Genomic DNA, 19,773 nt, shown 5'->3' with positions numbered 1-19,773 from the left:
CAGAGACACACACACACACACACACACACACACACACACACACACACACACACACACACACACACACACACACACACACACACACACACACACACACCTCCCCCTCCCAGATGTATCATTCATTCCATTAGTCTGCCTGGCTGGCTGGCTGAAACATATACGTATCTATCTCTATGTGTACCAGGTTTGGGTTCAGTTACTATCTGAAATCTTTCAAAGACTTTGAGTCTTTTCTTTAGCCTGTCTGTGGTGCCAGGTGGGAGGGGTTTCACTCTTTTATTTAGCCTGTCTGGGGTGCCAGGTGGGAGGGGTTTGAGTCTTTTCTTTAGCCTGTCTGGGGTGCCAGGTGGGAGGGGTTTGAGTCTTTTCTTTAGCCTGTCTGGAGTGCCAGGTAGGAGGGGTTTGAGTCTTTTCTTTAGCCTGTCTGGGGTGCCAGGTGGGAGGGGTTTGAGTCTTTTCTTTAGCCTGTCTGAGGTGCCAGGTGGGAGGGGTTTGCATTTTTGTGACTATTCTATTAATTCCATTTGTTACAGGCTTTGGTTTTTCCATTTTATGTTTTGAGGTTGGACTCGAGTTCGTATAGCTCGTTAGCATGTAGGGCGCACCGATTGTCGTCACCTCGTTAGTCAGTATGTGGTACACCTGTGTTGGTGGATATCTCATTAGTGGGAAGGTGTAAACACCTTTGGTTGCCCTATTTTGATTTCTAGAAAACATTCCTTTGTCTGATTTTCGTTTTGCTTCCACTTTTTTTTCGTTTGCTTCTTGTCTCTAAGTTTGGTGTGGGATTTTTTTTTGTGCAAATTTATAGGCACATTTAGTGGCCGTCTTTTTAGGCTCCAGTTGTTGTTGCTAGGCAAGAGTAGCCGTAGCGTAAAAGAGGTGTTGGCGGGTGGTGGGAGGTGGAAACACAATGCAGACAGCCCGGTTAGCCTGGTTGGTCGGCCCAATTGAGGTAGTACGTGCATGAATGTATAGTTAAAGTGACTATACATATATGACAAACAGAGAGTAGCAGCAGCGTAAAAAAGAGGGATTGAGCACAACGAAAGGGGAACAGGAACGTGAGCGTGCCATTTGACTGAGATATACTCTGAATCCAGTCAGGCCATCCTGCACCCTCAACAGAGTTTGATTTTGGTCGGAACAGCCGGCTTGTACCGCCTTTCAATAAAAAGGAGGTGGATATATATTTTACTCTGTTTGAGTGGATTGCCACCTCCCTAAAATGTACCAGAGACATTTAGTCACTGCTCCTTCAAAGTGTTCTGGTGGGAAAGACAAAGTGTTCTGGTGGGAAAGACAAAGTGTTCTGGTGGGAAAGACAAAGTGTTCTGATGGGAAAGACAAAGTGTTCTGGTGGGAAAGACAAAGTGTTCTGGTGGGAAAGACAAAGTGTTCTGGTGGGAAAGACAAAGTGTTCTGGTGGGAAAGACAAAGTGTTCTGGTGGGAAAGACAAAGTGTTCTGGTGGGAAAGACAACGTGTTCTGGTGGGAAAGACAACGTGTTCTGGTGGGAAAGACAAAGTGTTCTGGTGGGAAAGGCTCAGAAAGTGTTCTGGTGGGAAAGGCTCAGAAAGTGTTCTGGTGGGAAAGGCTCAGAAAGTGTTCTCTACTTTATCTCTTGGCCAGAGTTCAGATTATGAAACTGATAAAGCTGTTATCCTTCTGGTTTACGAGTTGGTCCCAGAGGCATACAGACAACAGTTCCCTAAATTACAAAAAAAAAACAGAATAACAAATCCATTTTGAGTTGCAAGGGAGCAAGCAGGTCTATTTGATCAGACGGTGTGGTTCTCAAGAGGTCTAGGATCTTGAGGATTTAAATACTTCTAGAGCAGTTCGAGAATTGCCTTCAAACAAAAGGGTTGAGACCTACATTTATGAGCACAAGGGTCTTACACTTGAGAAAAGCTGCAGTTCTTGCAGATGAGTTTGTGTTGACACATAACTACCTTCACAAACAAAGCACCCACAAACACAAACAAACAAAGCTACGCGACAAATCAACCCAGAGAAGTCAACTCCAAGGTTTCATCCCATTTCTACAGTATCCGTCAGCTTGTCATTACTGCCGTGGGAAAGGACACATTTTCTCTGTGTTGAAACAGAAAGGTTTCAGTCCATTTCTACTAATGGAGGAGTAGATTACATCTATCATCCTAATGGAGGTGTAGATTACATCTATCATCTATCATCCTAATGGAGGAGTAGATTACATCTATCATCCTAATGGAGGAGTAGATTACATCTGTCATCTATCATCCTAATGGAGGTGTAGATTACATCTATCATCCTAATGGAGGTGTAGATTACATCTATCATCCTAATGGAGCAGTAGATTACATCTGTCATCTATCATCCTAATGGAGGTGTAGATTACATCTATCATCTATCATCCTAATGGAGGAGTAGATTACATCTATCATCTATCATCCTAATGGAGGAGTAGATTACATCTATCATCCTAATGGAGGAGTAGATTACATCTATCATCCTAATGGAGGAGTAGATTACATCTATCATCCTAATGGAGGAGTAGATTACATCTATCATCCTAATGGAGGAGTAGATTACATCTATCATCTATCATCCTAATGAAGGAGTAGATTACATCTATCATCTATCATCCTAATGGAGGTGTAGATTACATCTATCATCCTAATGGAGAAGTAGATTACATCTATCATCCTAATGGAGGTGTAGATTACATCTATCATCCTAATGGAGGAGTAGGTTACATCTATCATCCTAATGGAGGAGTAGATTACATCTATCATCCTAATGGAGGAGTAGATTACATCTATCATCTATCATCCTAATGAAGGAGTAGATTACATCTATCATCTATCATCCTAATGGAGGTGTAGATTACATCTATCATCCTAATGGAGAAGTAGATTAAATCTATCATCCTAATGGAGGTGTAGATTACATCTATCATCCTAATGGAGGAGTAGGTTACATCTATCATCTATCATCCTAATGGAGGAGTAGATTACATCTATCATCTATCATCCTAATGGAGGAGTAGATTACATCTATCATCTATCATCCTAATGGAGGAGTAGATTACATCTATCATCCTAATGGAGGTGTAGATTACATCTATCATCCTAATGGAGGAGTAGATTACATCTATCATCTATCATCCTAATGGAGGAGTAGATGACATCTATCATCCTAATGGAGGAGTAGATTACATCTATCATCCTAATGGAGGAGTAGATTACATCTATCATCTATCATCCTAATGGAAGAGTAGATTACATCTATCATCTATCATCCTAATGGAGGAGTAGATTACATCTATCATCCTAATGGAGGAGTAGATTACATCTATCATCCTAATGGAAGAGTAGATTACATCTATCATCTATTATCCTAATGGAGGTGTAGATTACATCTATCATCTATCATCCTAATGGAGGAGTAGATTACATCTATCATCTATCATCCTAATGGAGGAGTAGATTACATCTATCATCCTAATGGAGGAGTAGATTACATCTATCATCTATCATCCTAATGGAGGAGTAGATTACATCTATCATCTATCATCCTAATGGAGGAGTAGATTACATCTATCATCTATCATCCTAATGGAGGAGTAGATTACATCTATCATCCTAATGGAGGAGTAGATTACATCTATCATCCTAATGGAGGAGTAGATTACATCTATCATCCTAATGGAGGTGTAGATTACATCTATCATCCTAATGGAAGAGTAGATTACATCTATCATCCTAATGGAGAAGTAGATTACATCTATCATCCTAATGGAGGTGTAGATTACATCTATCATCCTAATGGAGGAGTAGGTTACATCTATCATCTATCATCCTAATGGAGGAGTAGATTACATCTATCATCTATCATCCTAATGGAGGTGTAGATTACATCTATCATCCTAATGGAAGAGTAGATTACATCTGTCATCTATCATCCTAATGGAGGAGTAGATTACATCTATCATCTATCATCCTAATGGAAGAGTAGATTACATCTATCATCTATCATCCTAATGGAGGAGTAGATTACATCTATCATCTATCATCCTAATGGAGGAGTAGATTACATCTATCATCTATCATCCTAATGGAGGAGTAGATTACATCTATCATCTATCATCCTAATGGAGGAGTAGATTACATCTAGCATCCTAATGGAGGAGTAGATTACATCTATCATCTATCATCCTAATGGAGGAGTAGATTACATCTATCATCTATCATCCTAATGGAGGTGTAGATTACATATATCATCTATCATCCTAATGGAGGTGTAGATTACATCTATCATCTATCATCCTAATGGAGGTGTATATTACATCTATCATCCTAATGGAGGAGTAGATTACATCTATCATCCTAATGGAGGAGTAGATTACATCTATCATCTATCATCCTAATGGAGGAGTAGATTACATCTATCATCTATCATCCTAATGGAGGTGTAGATTACATCTATCATCTATCATCCTAATGGAGGTGTAGATTACATATATCATCTATCATCCTAATGGAGGTGTAGATTACATCTATCATCTATCATCCTAATGGAGGAGTAGATTACATCTATCATCCTAATGGAGGAGTAGATTACATCTATCATCTATCATCCTAATGGAGGAGTAGATTACATCTATCATCTATCATCCTAATGGAGGAGTAGATTACATCTATCATCCTAATGGAGGAGTAGATTACATCTATCATCCTAATGGAGGAGTAGATTACATCTATCATCTATCATCCTAATGGAGGTGTAGATTACATATATCATCCTAATGGAAGAGTAGATTACATCTGTCATCTATCATCCTAATGGAGTAGTAGATTACATCTATCATCTATCATCCTAATGGAAGAGTAGATTACATCTATCATCTATCATCCTAATGGAGGAGTAGATTACATCTATCATCTATCATCCTAATGGAGGAGTAGATTACATCTATCATCTATCTTCCTAATGGAGGAGTAGATCACATCTATCATCTATCATCCTAATGGAGGAGTAGATTACATCTATCATCTATCATCCTAATGGAGGTGTAGATTACATCTATCATCTATCATCCTAATGGAGGAGTAGATTACATCTATCATCTATCATCCTAATGGAGGTGTAGATTACATCTATCATCTATCATCCTAATGGAGGAGTAGATTACATCTATCATCCTAATGGAGGAGTAGATTACATCTATCATCTATCTTCCTAATGGAGGAGTAGATTACATCTATCATCCTAATGGAGGAGTAGATTACATCTATCATCTATCATCCTAATGGAGGTGTAGATTACATCTATCATCTATCTTCCTAATGGAGGAGTAGATTACATCTATCATCTATCATCCTAATGGAGGTGTAGATTACATCTATCATCTATCATCCTAATGGAGGAGTAGATTACATCTATCATCTATCATCCTAATGGAGGAGTAGATTACATCTATCATCTATCATCCTAATGGAAGAGTAGATTACATCTATCATCCTAATGGAGGAGTAGATTACATCTATCATCCTAATGGAGGAGTAGATTACATCTATCATCTATCATCCTAAAGGAGGAGTAGATTACATCTATCATCTATCATCCTAATGGAGGTGTAGATTACATCTATCATCCTAATGGAGGTGTAGATTACATCTATCATCCTAATGGAGGAGTAGATTACATCTATCATCCTAAAGGAGGAGTAGATTACATCTATCATCCTAATGGAGGAGTAGATTACATCTATCATCCTATTGGAGGTGTAGATTACATCTATCATCCTAATGGAGGAGTAGATTACATCTATCATCCTATTGGAGGTGTAGATTACATCTATCATCCTAATGGAGGAGTAGATTACATCTATCATCCTAATGAAGGAGTAGATTACATCTATCATCCTATTGGAGGTGTAGATTACATCTATCATCCTATTGGAGGTGTAGATTACATCTATCATCTATCATCCTAATGGAGGAGTAGATTACATCTATCATCCTAATGGAGGAGTAGATTACATTTATCATCTATCATCCTAATGGAGGTGTAGATTACATCTATCATCTATCATCCTAATGGAGGAGTAGATTACATCTATCATCTATCATCCTAATGGAAGAGTAGATTACATCTATCATCTATCATCCTAATGAAGGAGTAGATTACATCTATCATCTATCATCCTAATGGAGTAGTAGATTACATCTATCATCTATCATCCTAATGGAAGAGTAGATTACATTTATCATCTATCATCCTAATGGAGGAGTAGATTACATCTATCATCTATCATCCTAATGGAGGAGTAGATTACATCTATCATCTATCATCCTAATGGAGGTGTAGATTACATCTATCATCTATCATCCTAATGAAGGAGTAGATTACATCTATCATCTATCATCCTAATGGAGTAGTAGATTACATCTATCATCTATCATCCTAATGGAAGAGTAGATTACATCTATCATCTATCATCCTAATGGAGGAGTAGATTACATCTATCATCTATCATCCTAATGGAGGTGTAGATTACATCTATCATCTATCATCCTAATGGAAGAGTAGATTAAATATATCATCTATCATCCTAATGGAGGAGTAGGGAAAAGGGCCCTGGTCTAAAGTAGTGCACTATATAGGGAATAGGGCCCTGGTCTAAAGTAGTGCACTATATAAGGAATAGAGTGCCATTTGGGATGCAGACTCTGTAACAAGAGAGACTGTACAAACTGTTATAACCTTCCTGTTGTTACATTGATGTGGACTGTACAGACTGTTATAACCTTCCTGTTGTTACATTGATGTGGACTGTACAGACTGTTATAACCTTCCTGTTGTTACATTGATGTGGACTGTACAAACTGTTATAACCTTCCTGTTGTTACATTGATGTGGACTGGACAGACTGTTATAACCTTTCTGTTGTTACATTGATGTGGACTGGACAGACTGTTATAACCTTTCTGTTACATTGATGTGGACTGGACAGACTGTTATAACCTTTCTGTTGTTACATTGATGTGGACTGGACAGACTGTTATAACCTTCCTGTTGTTACATTGATGTGGACTGGACAGACTGTTATAACCTTCCTGTTGTTACATTGATGTGGACTGTACAGACTGTTATAACCTTCCTGTTGTTACATTGATGTGGACTGTACAGACTGTTATAACCTTCCTGTTGTTACATTGATGTGGACTGTACAAACTGTTATAACCTTCCTGTTGTTACATTGATGTGGACTGGACAGACTGTTATAACCTTTCTGTTGTTACATTGATGTGGACTGGACAGACTGTTATAACCTTTCTGTTACATTGATGTGGACTGGACAGACTGTTATAACCTTCCTGTTGTACCAATGTCAATCAATACATGGTATACATAAGAGTATGTTGTACAAATAAAAATGTATATTTCTCTCTCTTCCTCCACTCCCCTTTCTCTCTCCTCCCCTGTAATACGGTCTGACCAGTCCACATCAGTGTTGTAATGGAGGGGAGGAAAGAGAAAGGGCAGGGGATGAGGGAGAGAGGGAGGGGAGGGGAGGGGAGGAGAGAGAAAGGGGAGGGGAGTAAGAGAGAGAGGGAAATAGAAAGAGAAAGGGGAGGGAGAGAGTGGAGGGAAATAGAAAGAGAAAGGGGAGGGAGAGAGTGGAGGTCTCGTTCCCCTTTCTTCTCCCCTTTCTCTCTCCCCTCCCCTCCTCTTTCTCTCTCTCCTCCCCTCCCCTTCTCTCTCTCCTTCCTCCCCGGCTATCTTTCCTCCCCCTCTCTCTCCTCTCCTCCTCTTTTCTCTTACCTCCCCTCCCCTCTCTCTTCTCCCTACCCTGTCTCTCCTCCCCTCTCTCTTTCCTCCCCTCCCTTTTCTCTCCCCTCCCCTTTCCCTCTCTCCTCCCCTTTTCGCTTACCTCCCCTCCCCTCTCTCTCCTCCCTACCCTGTCTCTCCTCCCCTCTCTCTTTCCTCCCCTCCCTTTTCTCTCTCCTCCCCTTTTCTCTTACCTCCCCTCCCCTCTCTCTCCTCCCCTCTCTCTTTCCTCCCCTCCCTTTTCTCTCTCCTCCCCTTTCCCTCTCTCCTCCCCTTTTCGCTTACCTCCCCTCCCCTCTCTCTCCTCCCTACCCTGTCTCTCCTCCCCTCTCTCTTTCCTCCCCTCCCTTTTCTCTCTCCTCCCCTTTCCCTCTCTCCTCCCCTTTTCTCTTACCTCCCCTCTCTCTCCTCCCTCCCCTGTCTCTCCTCCCCTCTCTCTTTCCTCCCCTCCCTTTTCTCTCTCCTCCCCTTTTCTCTTACCTCCCCTCCCCTCTCTCTCCTCCCTACCCTGTCTCTCCTCCCCTCTCTCTTTCCTCCCCTCCCTTTTCTCTCTCTCCTCCCCTCTCTCTCTCTGGTGTCCATCTCCATCTTCTGTACATCTCTGCACTGCTTATAATTGTATTATGAAGTCCTTATGTCACAACCTTCAAATAATAATCTCTCTTTCCCTTGTTCTCTCTTTCCATTCCTCTCTTTTCTCCCTCCTCCACAGTGGATAGCCCTGGCCTCTCTGTTCTTCATCCTCGTGTCCATCTCCACCTTCTGCCTGGAGACCCACGAGTTCTTCAACCCCATCGTGAACCGCACCGAGCTGGAGCTGGTGGACAACGTGACGGTGGAGCATGTGTACCAGGAGACGGAGACGGTGGTCTATCTCACCTATATCGAGGGCGTCTGCGTGGTCTGGTTTACCTTTGAGTTCATGATGAGAGTCATATTCTGTCCGGACAAGATGGAGTTCATGAAGAAAGCTCTCAACGTTATCGACTTCGTGGCTATCTTACCGTTCTATCTGGAGGTCGGGCTGAGCGGGCTGTCGTCTAAAGCGGCTAAGGATGTTCTGGGGTTCCTGAGGGTAGTGAGGTTCGTCAGGATCCTGCGTATCTTCAAGCTGACCCGTCACTTCGTGGGCCTGAGGGTTCTGGGTCACACATTACGGGCTAGCACCAATGAGTTCCTCCTCCTCATTATCTTCCTCGCCCTCGGAGTCCTCATCTTCGCCACGATGATCTACTACGCCGAACGGATGGGAGCGGACCCGACCGACCCGCGCGCCAGCGATCACACGCACTTCAAGAACATCCCCATCGGATTCTGGTGGGCCGTCGTTACCATGACGACCCTTGGCTACGGCGACATGTACCCCCAGACGTGGTCGGGAATGCTTGTCGGCGCGCTGTGCGCCCTGTCGGGTGTACTGACCATCGCCATGCCCGTCCCCGTGATCGTCAACAACTTTGGAATGTATTACTCCCTGGCCATGGCGAAGCAGAAGCTACCAAAGAAGAAGAACAAGCATATCCCGCGAGCACCCCAACCAGGATCACCCAACTACTGTAAGTCCAGCATCAACTCTCCTCCAACGCCCCATAAAGCACCGCTCCTTCCTGAAAGCCCGAACTTAGTCCACCCCGTTTTGGCTCTGGCTCAAAACATGGCTCTGACACACGACGACGTCTTTGAAGTACAGTTTCCAGGTAAGAAACCATGATAGAAGTCTATAGGCCGACAGTCTGTGTTATAGACCACCATAATAGATGTCTATAGGCCGACAGTCTGTATTATAGACCACCATGATAGAAGTCTATAGGCCGACAGTCTGTATTATAGACCACTATAATAGATGTCTATAGGCCGACAGTCTGTATTATAGACCACCATGATAGATGTCTATACTGGAGGCCGACAGTCTGTATTATAGACCACCATTATTGATGTCTATAGGCCGACAGTCTGTATTATAGACCACCATGATGGATGTCTATACTGGAGGCCGACAGTCTGTATTATAGACCACCATGATAGATGTCTATACTGGAGGCCGACAGTCTGTATTATAGACCACCATGATAGATGTCTATACTGGAGGCCGACAGTCTGTATTATAGACCACCTTGATAGATGTCTATAGGCAGACAGTCTGTCTTATAGACCACCATGATAGAAGTCTATAGGCCGACAGTCTGTATTATAGACCACCATGATAGATGCCTATACTGGAGGCCGACAGTCTGTATTATAGACCACCATGATAGATGTCTATAGGCCGACAGTCTGTATTATAGACCACCATGATAGAAGTCTATAGGCCGACAGTCTGTATTATAGACCACCATGATAGAAGTCTATACTGGAGGCCGACAGTCTGTATTATAGACCACCATGATAGAAGTCTATAGGCCGACAGTCTGTATTATAGACCACCATGATAGATGTCTATAGGCCGACAGTCTGGGTTATAGACCACCATGATAGATGTCTATAGGCCGACAGTCTGTGTTATAGACCGCCATGATAGATGTCTATATTGGAGGCCGACAGTCTGTATTATAGACCACCATGATAGATGTCTATAGGCCGACAGTCTGTATTATAGACCACCATGATAGAAGTCTATAGGCCGACAGTCTGTATTATAGACCACCATGATAGATGTCTATGGGCTGACAGTCTATCTTATAGACCACCATGATAGATTTCTATAGGCCGATAGTCTGTCTTATAGACCACCATGATAGATGTCTATACTGGAGGCCGACAGTCTGCCTTATAGACCACCATGATAGATGTCTATACTGGAGGCCGACAGTCTGCCTTATAGACCACCATGATAGATGTCTTATGTAAACTGTAAACTAAAGGAGGACAGTCTTCTCTCTTCTCTGTTCTCTTCCTCTCTTCTCTGTTCTCTGTTCTCTTCTCTGTTCTCTTCCTCTCTTCTCTGTTCTCTTCCTCTCTTCCTCTCTTCTATGTTCTCTGTTCTCTTCTCTGTTCTCTTCCTCTCTTCCTCTCTTCTATGTTCTCTGTTCTCTTCTCTGTTCTCTTCTCTGTTCTCTGTTCTCTTCTCTGTCCTCTTCCTCTGTTCTCTGTTCTCTTCCTCTCTTCTCTGTCCTTTTTCTCTCTTCTCTGTTCTCTTCCTCTCTTCTCTGTCCTCTTCCTCTCTTCTCTGTCCTTTTCCTCTCTTCTCTGTTCTCTTCCTCTCTTCTCTGTCCTCTTCCTCTCTTCTCTGTCCTCTTCCTCTCTTCTCTGTCCTCTTCCTCTCTTCTCTGTTCTCTTCCTCTCTTCTCTCTTCTCTGTCCTCTTCCTCTCTTATCTGTTCTCTGTTCTCAACTGTCCTGCAACTTCCCAACATCATTCTGCTGTCTCACTGTTTGTCTGTAGACGCCCTCCCTCTCCTGTCTCAATCAGATGACTCAGTCACATCCGATTTAAACAAATTAATCTCTCATTCAAGGATCAATAAGCTGTATGGCTTACAGATTGAGATTCTGAGAAAGGGAGTAAAGAGGGAGATATGGAGTATGACCATGAGTAATGCACCAGTTCTCAATACCACGGCCCTAATGGTACCCTGTTCCCTATAGTCCAGTGGGCCCTGGTCAGAATCATTGCACTATGTAGGGAATATGGTATCATTTAGGACGTAGCCCATGACCCAGTGCCGCCTTCCTAGAACTCACACCCTTCCCAGATCTCACACCCTTCCCAGAACTCACACCCATCCCAGAACTCACACCCTTCCTAGAACTCATACCCTTCCTAGAACTCACACCCTTCCTAGAATTCACACCCTTCCTAGAACTCACACCCTTCCTAGAACTCACACCCTTCCCAGAACTCACACCCATCCCAGAACTCACACCCTTCCCAGAACTCACACCATTCCCAGAACTCACACCCTTCCTAGAACTCACACCCTTCCTAGAACTCACACCCTTCCCAGAAATCACACCCTTCCTAGAACTCACACCCTTCCTAGAACTCACACCCTTCCCAGAACTCACACCCTTCCCAGAACGGACACCCTTCCCAGAACTCACACCCTTCCTAGAACTCACACCCTTCCCAGAACTCACACCCATCCCAGAACTCACACCCTTCCTAGAACTCATACCCTTCCTAGAACTCACACCCTTCCTAGAATTCACACCCTTCCTAGAACTCACACCCTTCCTAGAACTCACACCCTTCCTAGAACTCACACCCTTCCCAGAACTCACACCCTTCCCAGAAATCACACCCTTCCTAGAACTCACACCCTTCCTAGAACTCACACCCTTCCTAGAACTCACACCCTTCCTTGAACTCACACCCTTCCCAGAACTCACACCCTTCCCAGAACTCACACCCTTCCCAGAAATCACACCCTTCCTAGAACTCACACCCTTCCTAGAACTCACACCCTTCCCAGAACTCACACCCTTCCCAGAATGGACACCCTTCCCAGAACTCACACCCTTCCTAGAACTCACACCCTTCCCAGAACTCACACCCTTCCTAGAACTCACACCCTTCCTAGAACTCACACCCTTCCCAGAACTCACACCCTTCCTAGAACTCACACCCTTCCTAGAACTCACACCCTTCCCAGAACTCACACCCTTCCCAGAACTCACACCCTTCCTAGAACCCACACCCTTCCCAGAACTCACATCCTTCCCAGAAATCACACCCTTCCTAGAACTCACACCCTTCCTAGAACTCACACCCTTCCTAGAACTCACACTGTTCCTAGAACTCACACCATTCCCAGAACTCACACCCTTCCCAGATCTCACACCCTTCCCAGAACTCACACCCATCCCAGAACTCACACCCTTCCTAGAACTCACACCCTTCCTAGAACTCACACCCTTCCTAGAACTCACACCCTTCCCAGAACTCACACCCTTCCCAGAACTCACACCCTTCCCAGAACTCACACCCTTCCCAGAACTCACACCCTTCCCAGAACTCACACCCTTCTCAGAACTCACACCCTTCCCAGAACTCACACCCTTCCTAGAACTCACACCCATCCCAGAACTCACACCCTTCCTAGAACTCATACCCTTCCTAGAACTCACACCCTTCCTAGAATTCACACCCTTCCTAGAACTCATACCCTTCCCAGAACTCACACCCTTCCTAGAACTCACACCCTTCCTAGAACTCACACCCTTCCCAGAACTCACACCCTTCCCAGAACTCACACCCTTTCCAGAACTCACACCCTTCCTAGAACTCACACCCTTCCTAGAACTCACACCCTTCCTAGAACTCACACCCTTCCTTGAACTCACACCCTTCCTAGAACTCACACCCTTCCCAGAACTCACACCCTTCCCAGAACTCACACCCTTCCTAGAACTCACACCCTTCCTAGAACTCACACCCTTCCCAGAACTCACACCCTTCCCAGAACTCACACCCTTCCCAGAACTCACACCCTTCCTAGAACTCACACCCTTCCCAGAACTCACACCCTTCCCAGAACTCACACCCTTCCCAGAACTCACACCCTTCCTAGAACTCACACCCTTCTCAGAACTCACACCCTTCCTAGAACTCACACCCTTCCTAGAACTCACACCCTTCCTAGAACTCACACCCTTCCTAGAACTCACACCCTTCCCAGAACTCACACCCTTCCCAGAACTCACACCCTTCCCAGAACTCACACCCTTCCTAGAACTCACACACTTCCTAGAACTCACACCCTTCCCAGAACTCACATCCTTCCCAGAAATCACACCCTTCCTAGAACTCACACCCTTCCTAGAACTCACACCCTTCCTAGAACTCACAACGTTCCTAGAACTCACACCCTTCCCAGAACTCACACCCTTCCCAGAACTCACACCCTTCCCAGAACTCACACCCATCCTAGAACTCATACCCTTCCTAGAACTCACACCCTTCCCAGAACTCACACCCATCCCAGAACTCACACCCTTCCTAGAACTCATACCCTTCCTAGAACTCACACCCTTCCTAGAACTCACACATCCTGTCTGGCGTCTGCATCAGTGTCACACACCTCTATAGATCTGTCACGTGTGATGATGAGGATGGTTATGATTATTAAGCCTTATATCAAGGTAATTTGATCAGCAGCATACCACCCTGCATCCCACTGCTGGCTTGCATCTGAAGCTAAGCAGGGTTGGTCCTAGTTGGTCCCTGGATGGGAGACCAGATGGTGTTGTAAGTGGTGTTGGAGGGCCATGAGGAGGCACCCTTTTCTCTGGTCTAAAAAATTATCCCAATGCCCCAGGGCAGTGATTGGGGATATTTCCCTGTGTAGGGTGCTGTCTTTCGGATGGGGCGTTAAACAGGTGTCCTGAATCTCTGTAGTCGCTAAAGATCCCATGGCACTTATTGAGAGTAGGAGTGTTAACCCTGGTGTCCTGGCTAAATTCCCAACTTGGCCTTCATACCATCATGGTCACCTAATCATCCCCCCCCACCTTACAGTTGGCTCATTCATCACCCATTCCCTCCACTCTAACTATACACCAGGTTGTTGCTGTAAATGAGAATGTGTTCTCAGTCAACTTACCTGGTTAAGTTAATTTAAAGGTATGTAAGGGATTCTGTAAACTAAAGTTCCGGTACAAAGTTAATAATTGTTACCATGTAATAATTTGGAATCAATAACAACAATGTTGTTACTGTATAAATTGCAGTGCTATTACAAAGGTGTGAGAGAGCAGGGCTACCCAACCCTGATCCTGGAGAGCTACCCTCCTGTAGGTTATAACTCCAACCCTGTTCCTGGAGAGCTACCCCCCTGTAGGTTTAACTCCAACCCTGATCCTGGAGAGCTACCCTCCTGTAGGTTTTAACTCCAACCCTGTTCCTGGAGAGAGACCCTCCTGTAGGTTTTACCCCAACCCTGTATCTGGAGAGAGACCCTCCTGTAGGTTTTACTCCAACCCTGTAAAACCTAGAGGGTTGGAGTAAAACCTACAAGAGTGTATCTCTCCAGGAACAGGGTTGGAGTAGCACCTACAGGAGGTTAGCTCTCCAGGAACAGGGTTGGAGTTAAACCTACAGATTGGTATCTCCAGGAACAGGGTTGGAGTTAAACCTACAGATTGGTATCTCCAGGAACAGGGTTGGAGTAACACCTACAGGAGGGTAGCTCTCCAGGAACAGGGTTGGAGTTAAACCTACAGATTGGTATCTCCAGGAACAGGGTTGGAGTAACACCTACAGGAGGGTAGCTCTCCAGGAACAGGGTTGGAGTAACACCTACAGGAGGGTAGCTCTCCAGGAACAGGGTTGGGCAGCCCTGTTTTAGCACCTATATGATACATTAGTACTGATCATTGATTACACTCAGGTTTTACTGAGCTACTAGGCTTCTACTGAGGTACTAGGATGCTACTGAGGTACTAGGATGCTACTGAGGTACTAGGATGCTAGTGAGGTACTAGGATGCTACTGAGGTACTAGGATGCTAGTGAGGTACTAGGATGCTAGTGAGGTACTAGGATGCTAGTGAGGTACTAGGATTCTAGTGAGGTACTAGGATGCTAGTGAGGTACTAGGATGCTAGTGAGGTACTAGGATGCTAGTGAGGTACTAGGATGCTACTGAGGTACTAGGATGCTAGTGAGGTACTAGGCTGCTACTGAGGTACTAGGCTTCTACTGAGGTACTAGGCTGCTACTGAGGTACTAGGCTTTTACTGAGGTACCAGGGTACTACTTGTCAAGTGGGTTGATGTTTTAGGCTAACATGTTTTTTTTCACATTGACACCATCCCACGTACCATACTAAAATACCATCCATACACCCACCACTACACCCACTAACCATCTGAGTCCATGCACCATTACGCACTAATACTACTGTTCACACTGTAATATCCTAATGCAGCATGCCTCAAATAATACTGTTGACTGTCCAAATCAGTGCTATTATAATTGATTGAGTCAGTAATATTTTATTTGAAACATGCTAGGATATGATAGCATGCTAGGATATGATAGCATGCTAGGATATGATAGCAAGCTAGGATATGATAGCATGCTAGGATATGACAGCATGCTAGGATATGATAGCAAGCTAGGATATGATAGCATGCTAGGATATGATAGCAAGCTAGGATATGTGCAGTATAGAATGTAGCACTTGACAAAGCTTTTGTACCCCATTTTATGAGATTTTCAAGGTGGGATAATTAAACTGGCAATATAGTGGTTTGTTTCTAAACCACATATGATTAACTTTAGCCAGACCTCAGCATCGATTGGAGGTTAGCTTCCCAGGGAATACATAACGTTGTATTCAATTGAATTGGATGCCCATATCTCTACTTGTTGCATTCATCGACTCTAGTCTTTTGTTTGGCAGTTGGAACAGCAGCATTTCCTAAAATGCTTTATTTGATCAGTGTTTGATTCTGTTGTCTGTATCTCCCAGATTTATTTTCTAATATTCTTCTAGGTGTTATGATTCTATTTCCATGGAATCTCCTGTTCTGATTCTATTTCCATGGAATCTCCTGTTCTAATTCTGTTTCAATGGAATCTCCTGTTATGATTCTATTTCCATGGAATCTCCTGTTCTAATTCTGTTTCAATGGAATCTCCTGTTATGATTCTATTTCCATGGAATCTTCTGTTCTGATTCTATTTCCATGGAATCTCCTGTTCTAAATATATTTCTATGGAATCTCCTGTTCTGATTCTATTTCCATGGAATCTCCTGTTCTAATTATGTGTCAATGGCATCTCCTGTTCTAATTATGTTTCAATGGAATCTCCTGTTCTAATTCTGTTTCCATGGAATCTCCTGTTCTTATTCTGTTTCCATGGTATCTCCTGTTCTGATTCTATTTCCATTGAACCTCCTGTTCTAATTGTTTTTCCATGGAATCTCCTGTTCTAATTCTATTTATATTTCTATGGAATCTCCTGTTCTGATTATATTTCTATGGAATCTCCTGTTCTAATTCTATTTCTATGTCTATGGAATCTTCTGTTCTCATTCTATTTCTATTTCTATGGAATCTCCTGTTCTAATTCTATTTCTGTTTCTATGGAATCTCCTGTTCTAATTCTATTTCTATGTCCATGGAATCTACTGTTCTAATTCAAATTTTATTTCCATGGAATCTCCTGTTCTAATTCTATTTCTATTTCCATGGAATCTACTGTTCTAATTATATTTCTTTTGAATCTCCTGTTCTAATTCTAGTTATATTTCCATGGAATCTCCTGTTTTAATTCTAGTTCTGTTTCTATGGAATCTCCTGTTCTAATTCTAGTTCTGTTTCTATAGAATCTCCTGTTCTAATTCTATTTCTATTTCCATGGAATCTACTGTTCTAATTATATTTCTATTGAATCTCCTGTTCTAATTCTAGTTATATTTCCATGGAATCTCCTGTTCTAATTCTAGTTCTGTTTCTATGGAATCTCCTGTTTTAATTCTAGTTCTGTTTCTATGGAATCTCCTGTTCTAATTCTAGTTCTGTTTCTATAGAATCTCCTGTTCTAATTCTATTTCTATTTCCATGGAATCTACTGTTCTAATTATATTTCTATTGAATCTCCTGTTCTAATTCTAGTTATATTTCCATGGAATCTCCTGTTCTAATTCTAGTTATATTTCCATGGAATCTCCTGTTTTAATTCTAGTTCTGTTTCTATGGAATCTCCTGTTCTAATTCTAGTTCTGTTTCTATAGAATCTCCTGTTCTAATTCTATTTCTATTTCCATGGAATCTACTGTTCTAATTATATTTCTATTGAATCTCCTGTTCTAATTCTAGTTATATTTCCATGGAATCTCCTGTTCTAATTCTAGTTCTGTTTCTATGGAATCTCCTGTTCTAATTCTAGTTCTGTTTCTATGGAATCTCCTGTTCTAATTCTAGTTCTGTTTCTATGGAATCTCCTGTTCTAATTCTAGTTATATTTCCATGGAATCTCCTGTTTTAATTCTAGTTCTGTTTCTATAGAATCTCCTGTTCTATCTCTAGTTCTGTTTCTATAGCATCTCCTGTTCTAATTCTAGTTATATTTCCATGGAATCTCCTGTTTTAATTCTAGTTCTGTTTCTATGGAATCTCCTGTTCTATCTCTAGTTCTGTTTCTATAGAATCTCCTGTTCTATCTCTAGTTCTGTTTCTATTGAATCTCCTGTTCTAATTCTAGTTATATTTCCATGGAATCTCCTGTTTTAATTCTAGTTCTGTTTCTATGGAATCTCCTGTTCTATCTCTAGTTCTGTTTCTATAGAATCTCCTGTTCTATCTCTAGTTCTGTTTCTATGGAATCTCCTGTTCTATCTCTAGTTCTGTTTCTATAGAATCTCCTGTTCTAATTCTATTTCTATGGAATCTCCTGTGTGTCTGTCTGAAGATTCCAAGCTGAATGGGGAGGCGGCCAATGCAGCTCTAGCCAATGAGGACTGTCCTCATATAGACCAGGCCATCTCGCCAGAGGAGATCTTCAGCCCCAGTGAGAGAGAACGGCCTTGTTGTCTTGTCACCACAGCTGCAGAACGACCCAACCACACAGGGGGTAGAGTCAGGAGGGGTACGTACACCTACAGTAACAGCCAAATACAGCCCAACCACACATGGGGAGGAGGGAGGAGAGTTACGTACTGTAACAGCCAAACACAGGCCTCTATAAAACGTGTTGCATTCCCTACGACTTGATTATTCATTGATTATTCACATTGTGTCTGTGTGTGGCCCAACACACACAGACACAGGTTGACCTTTATTGTCAAGAGTCTTGTCCTGGAGCCAGAACTGAGCGATTTCCACTTAGATAGGCCAGCTGCAAAGTTAAAATTGGCTACATTGTAAAAAATATATGAAAATAAAAATGTGCTTGTTGGTAATAAAAAAAAAAATCTGATTCATTCATCTCCAGCACCTTCCCAACATCAACTAATGTGAAAATGGCACATTTCTAAATAATAGTATCGCCAATGACATCACAACCAATTAGTAGGCAATACCTCCTCGTAATTGGTTAAAATAGCATGATTCACACAGATGAATGTCATTGGTTAACACCTTCCTCTATCTTTGACATATGTCGGAGTGATGCTGGAGATAATGAAAATGAAGTTGAATTTTCCCCTTTAAGGTTAGGGTTATGCATTAGGCTTCAAATCTGATTTGATGACTTTGTGGCTGTACTAGCTAGTGATTCTGCGGAGCTGCTTCCAGAACAATATTCATGATGAAAACCGCTAACCTGACACACAGACAGACGCACATGCATGTGTAGACACACACACACACACACACACACACACAAACACGCATGTGCACGTGCAACACACAAACACGCACATAGGGCTTGGCAATATATTGTGAATACTGGTATACCTGTATGGATCCACATGCCGGTATGGATTTTTTTTTTACAATATCGTCTATAACGATATTTTTGATAAAGTGCTAATTTGAATGAAAAGTGTCAGCTTTGTCCTAGTTTGGTTGAGTAGAAAACCATCAGCATGTAAAAGACATCAAAAATAACTAATGTGTTACCATATAAGGCACATGCACTATTGATAAAACATATTGCAAACTTGTATTATGCTGGAACATAAAATACCACAACACTGCCCAAAATGAGAAACATATTGGGATATTATGTTTTGGGGATATTGCCCAGCCCTACACACACACACACACACACACACACACACACACACACACACACACACCTGCATTCTGGGAAAACCCAGGGTCTCATTCTCAAGGGTTCCCTGATCACAGTAATACAACAATCGAATACAATGTGAAACAAAACAACAATGAAAATACAGAACAAAACAAAATGTAAGAATAACAATTACATTCCTCACACCCTAGGTCGTTAACCAGCTCTTTAAACTCCCAGAGCAGCACCCACCACACCCTAGGTCGTTAACCAGCTCTTTAAACTCCCAGAGCAGCACCCACCACACCCTAGGTCGTTAACCAGCTCT

The 19,773-nt window shown here is 42.7% G+C and overlaps 1 protein-coding gene across 2 annotated transcripts in view; it reads left to right on the top strand.

Annotated features, from left to right (window-relative positions):
• kcnc1b (potassium voltage-gated channel, Shaw-related subfamily, member 1b) overlaps positions 1 to 19,773 on the top strand; it is a 66,294-nt gene that overhangs the window by 16,821 nt on the left and 29,700 nt on the right. For both annotated transcript variants that reach the window (XM_031832948.1, XM_020473278.2), the window contains exons 2-3: positions 8,534 to 9,518; positions 18,180 to 18,356. In XM_031832948.1, the coding sequence (XP_031688808.1) occupies positions 8,534 to 9,518; positions 18,180 to 18,356 (1,162 nt within the window). The remainder of the gene's footprint in view (positions 1 to 8,533; positions 9,519 to 18,179; positions 18,357 to 19,773) is intronic.

Source organism: Oncorhynchus kisutch, linkage group LG10 (assembly GCF_002021735.2).
Source record: "Oncorhynchus kisutch isolate 150728-3 linkage group LG10, Okis_V2, whole genome shotgun sequence".
NCBI classification, from domain to species: domain Eukaryota; kingdom Metazoa; phylum Chordata; class Actinopteri; order Salmoniformes; family Salmonidae; genus Oncorhynchus; species Oncorhynchus kisutch.
Note: the sequence above shows the minus strand (reverse complement) of the source record. Positions and strands in the feature narration are given on the sequence as shown.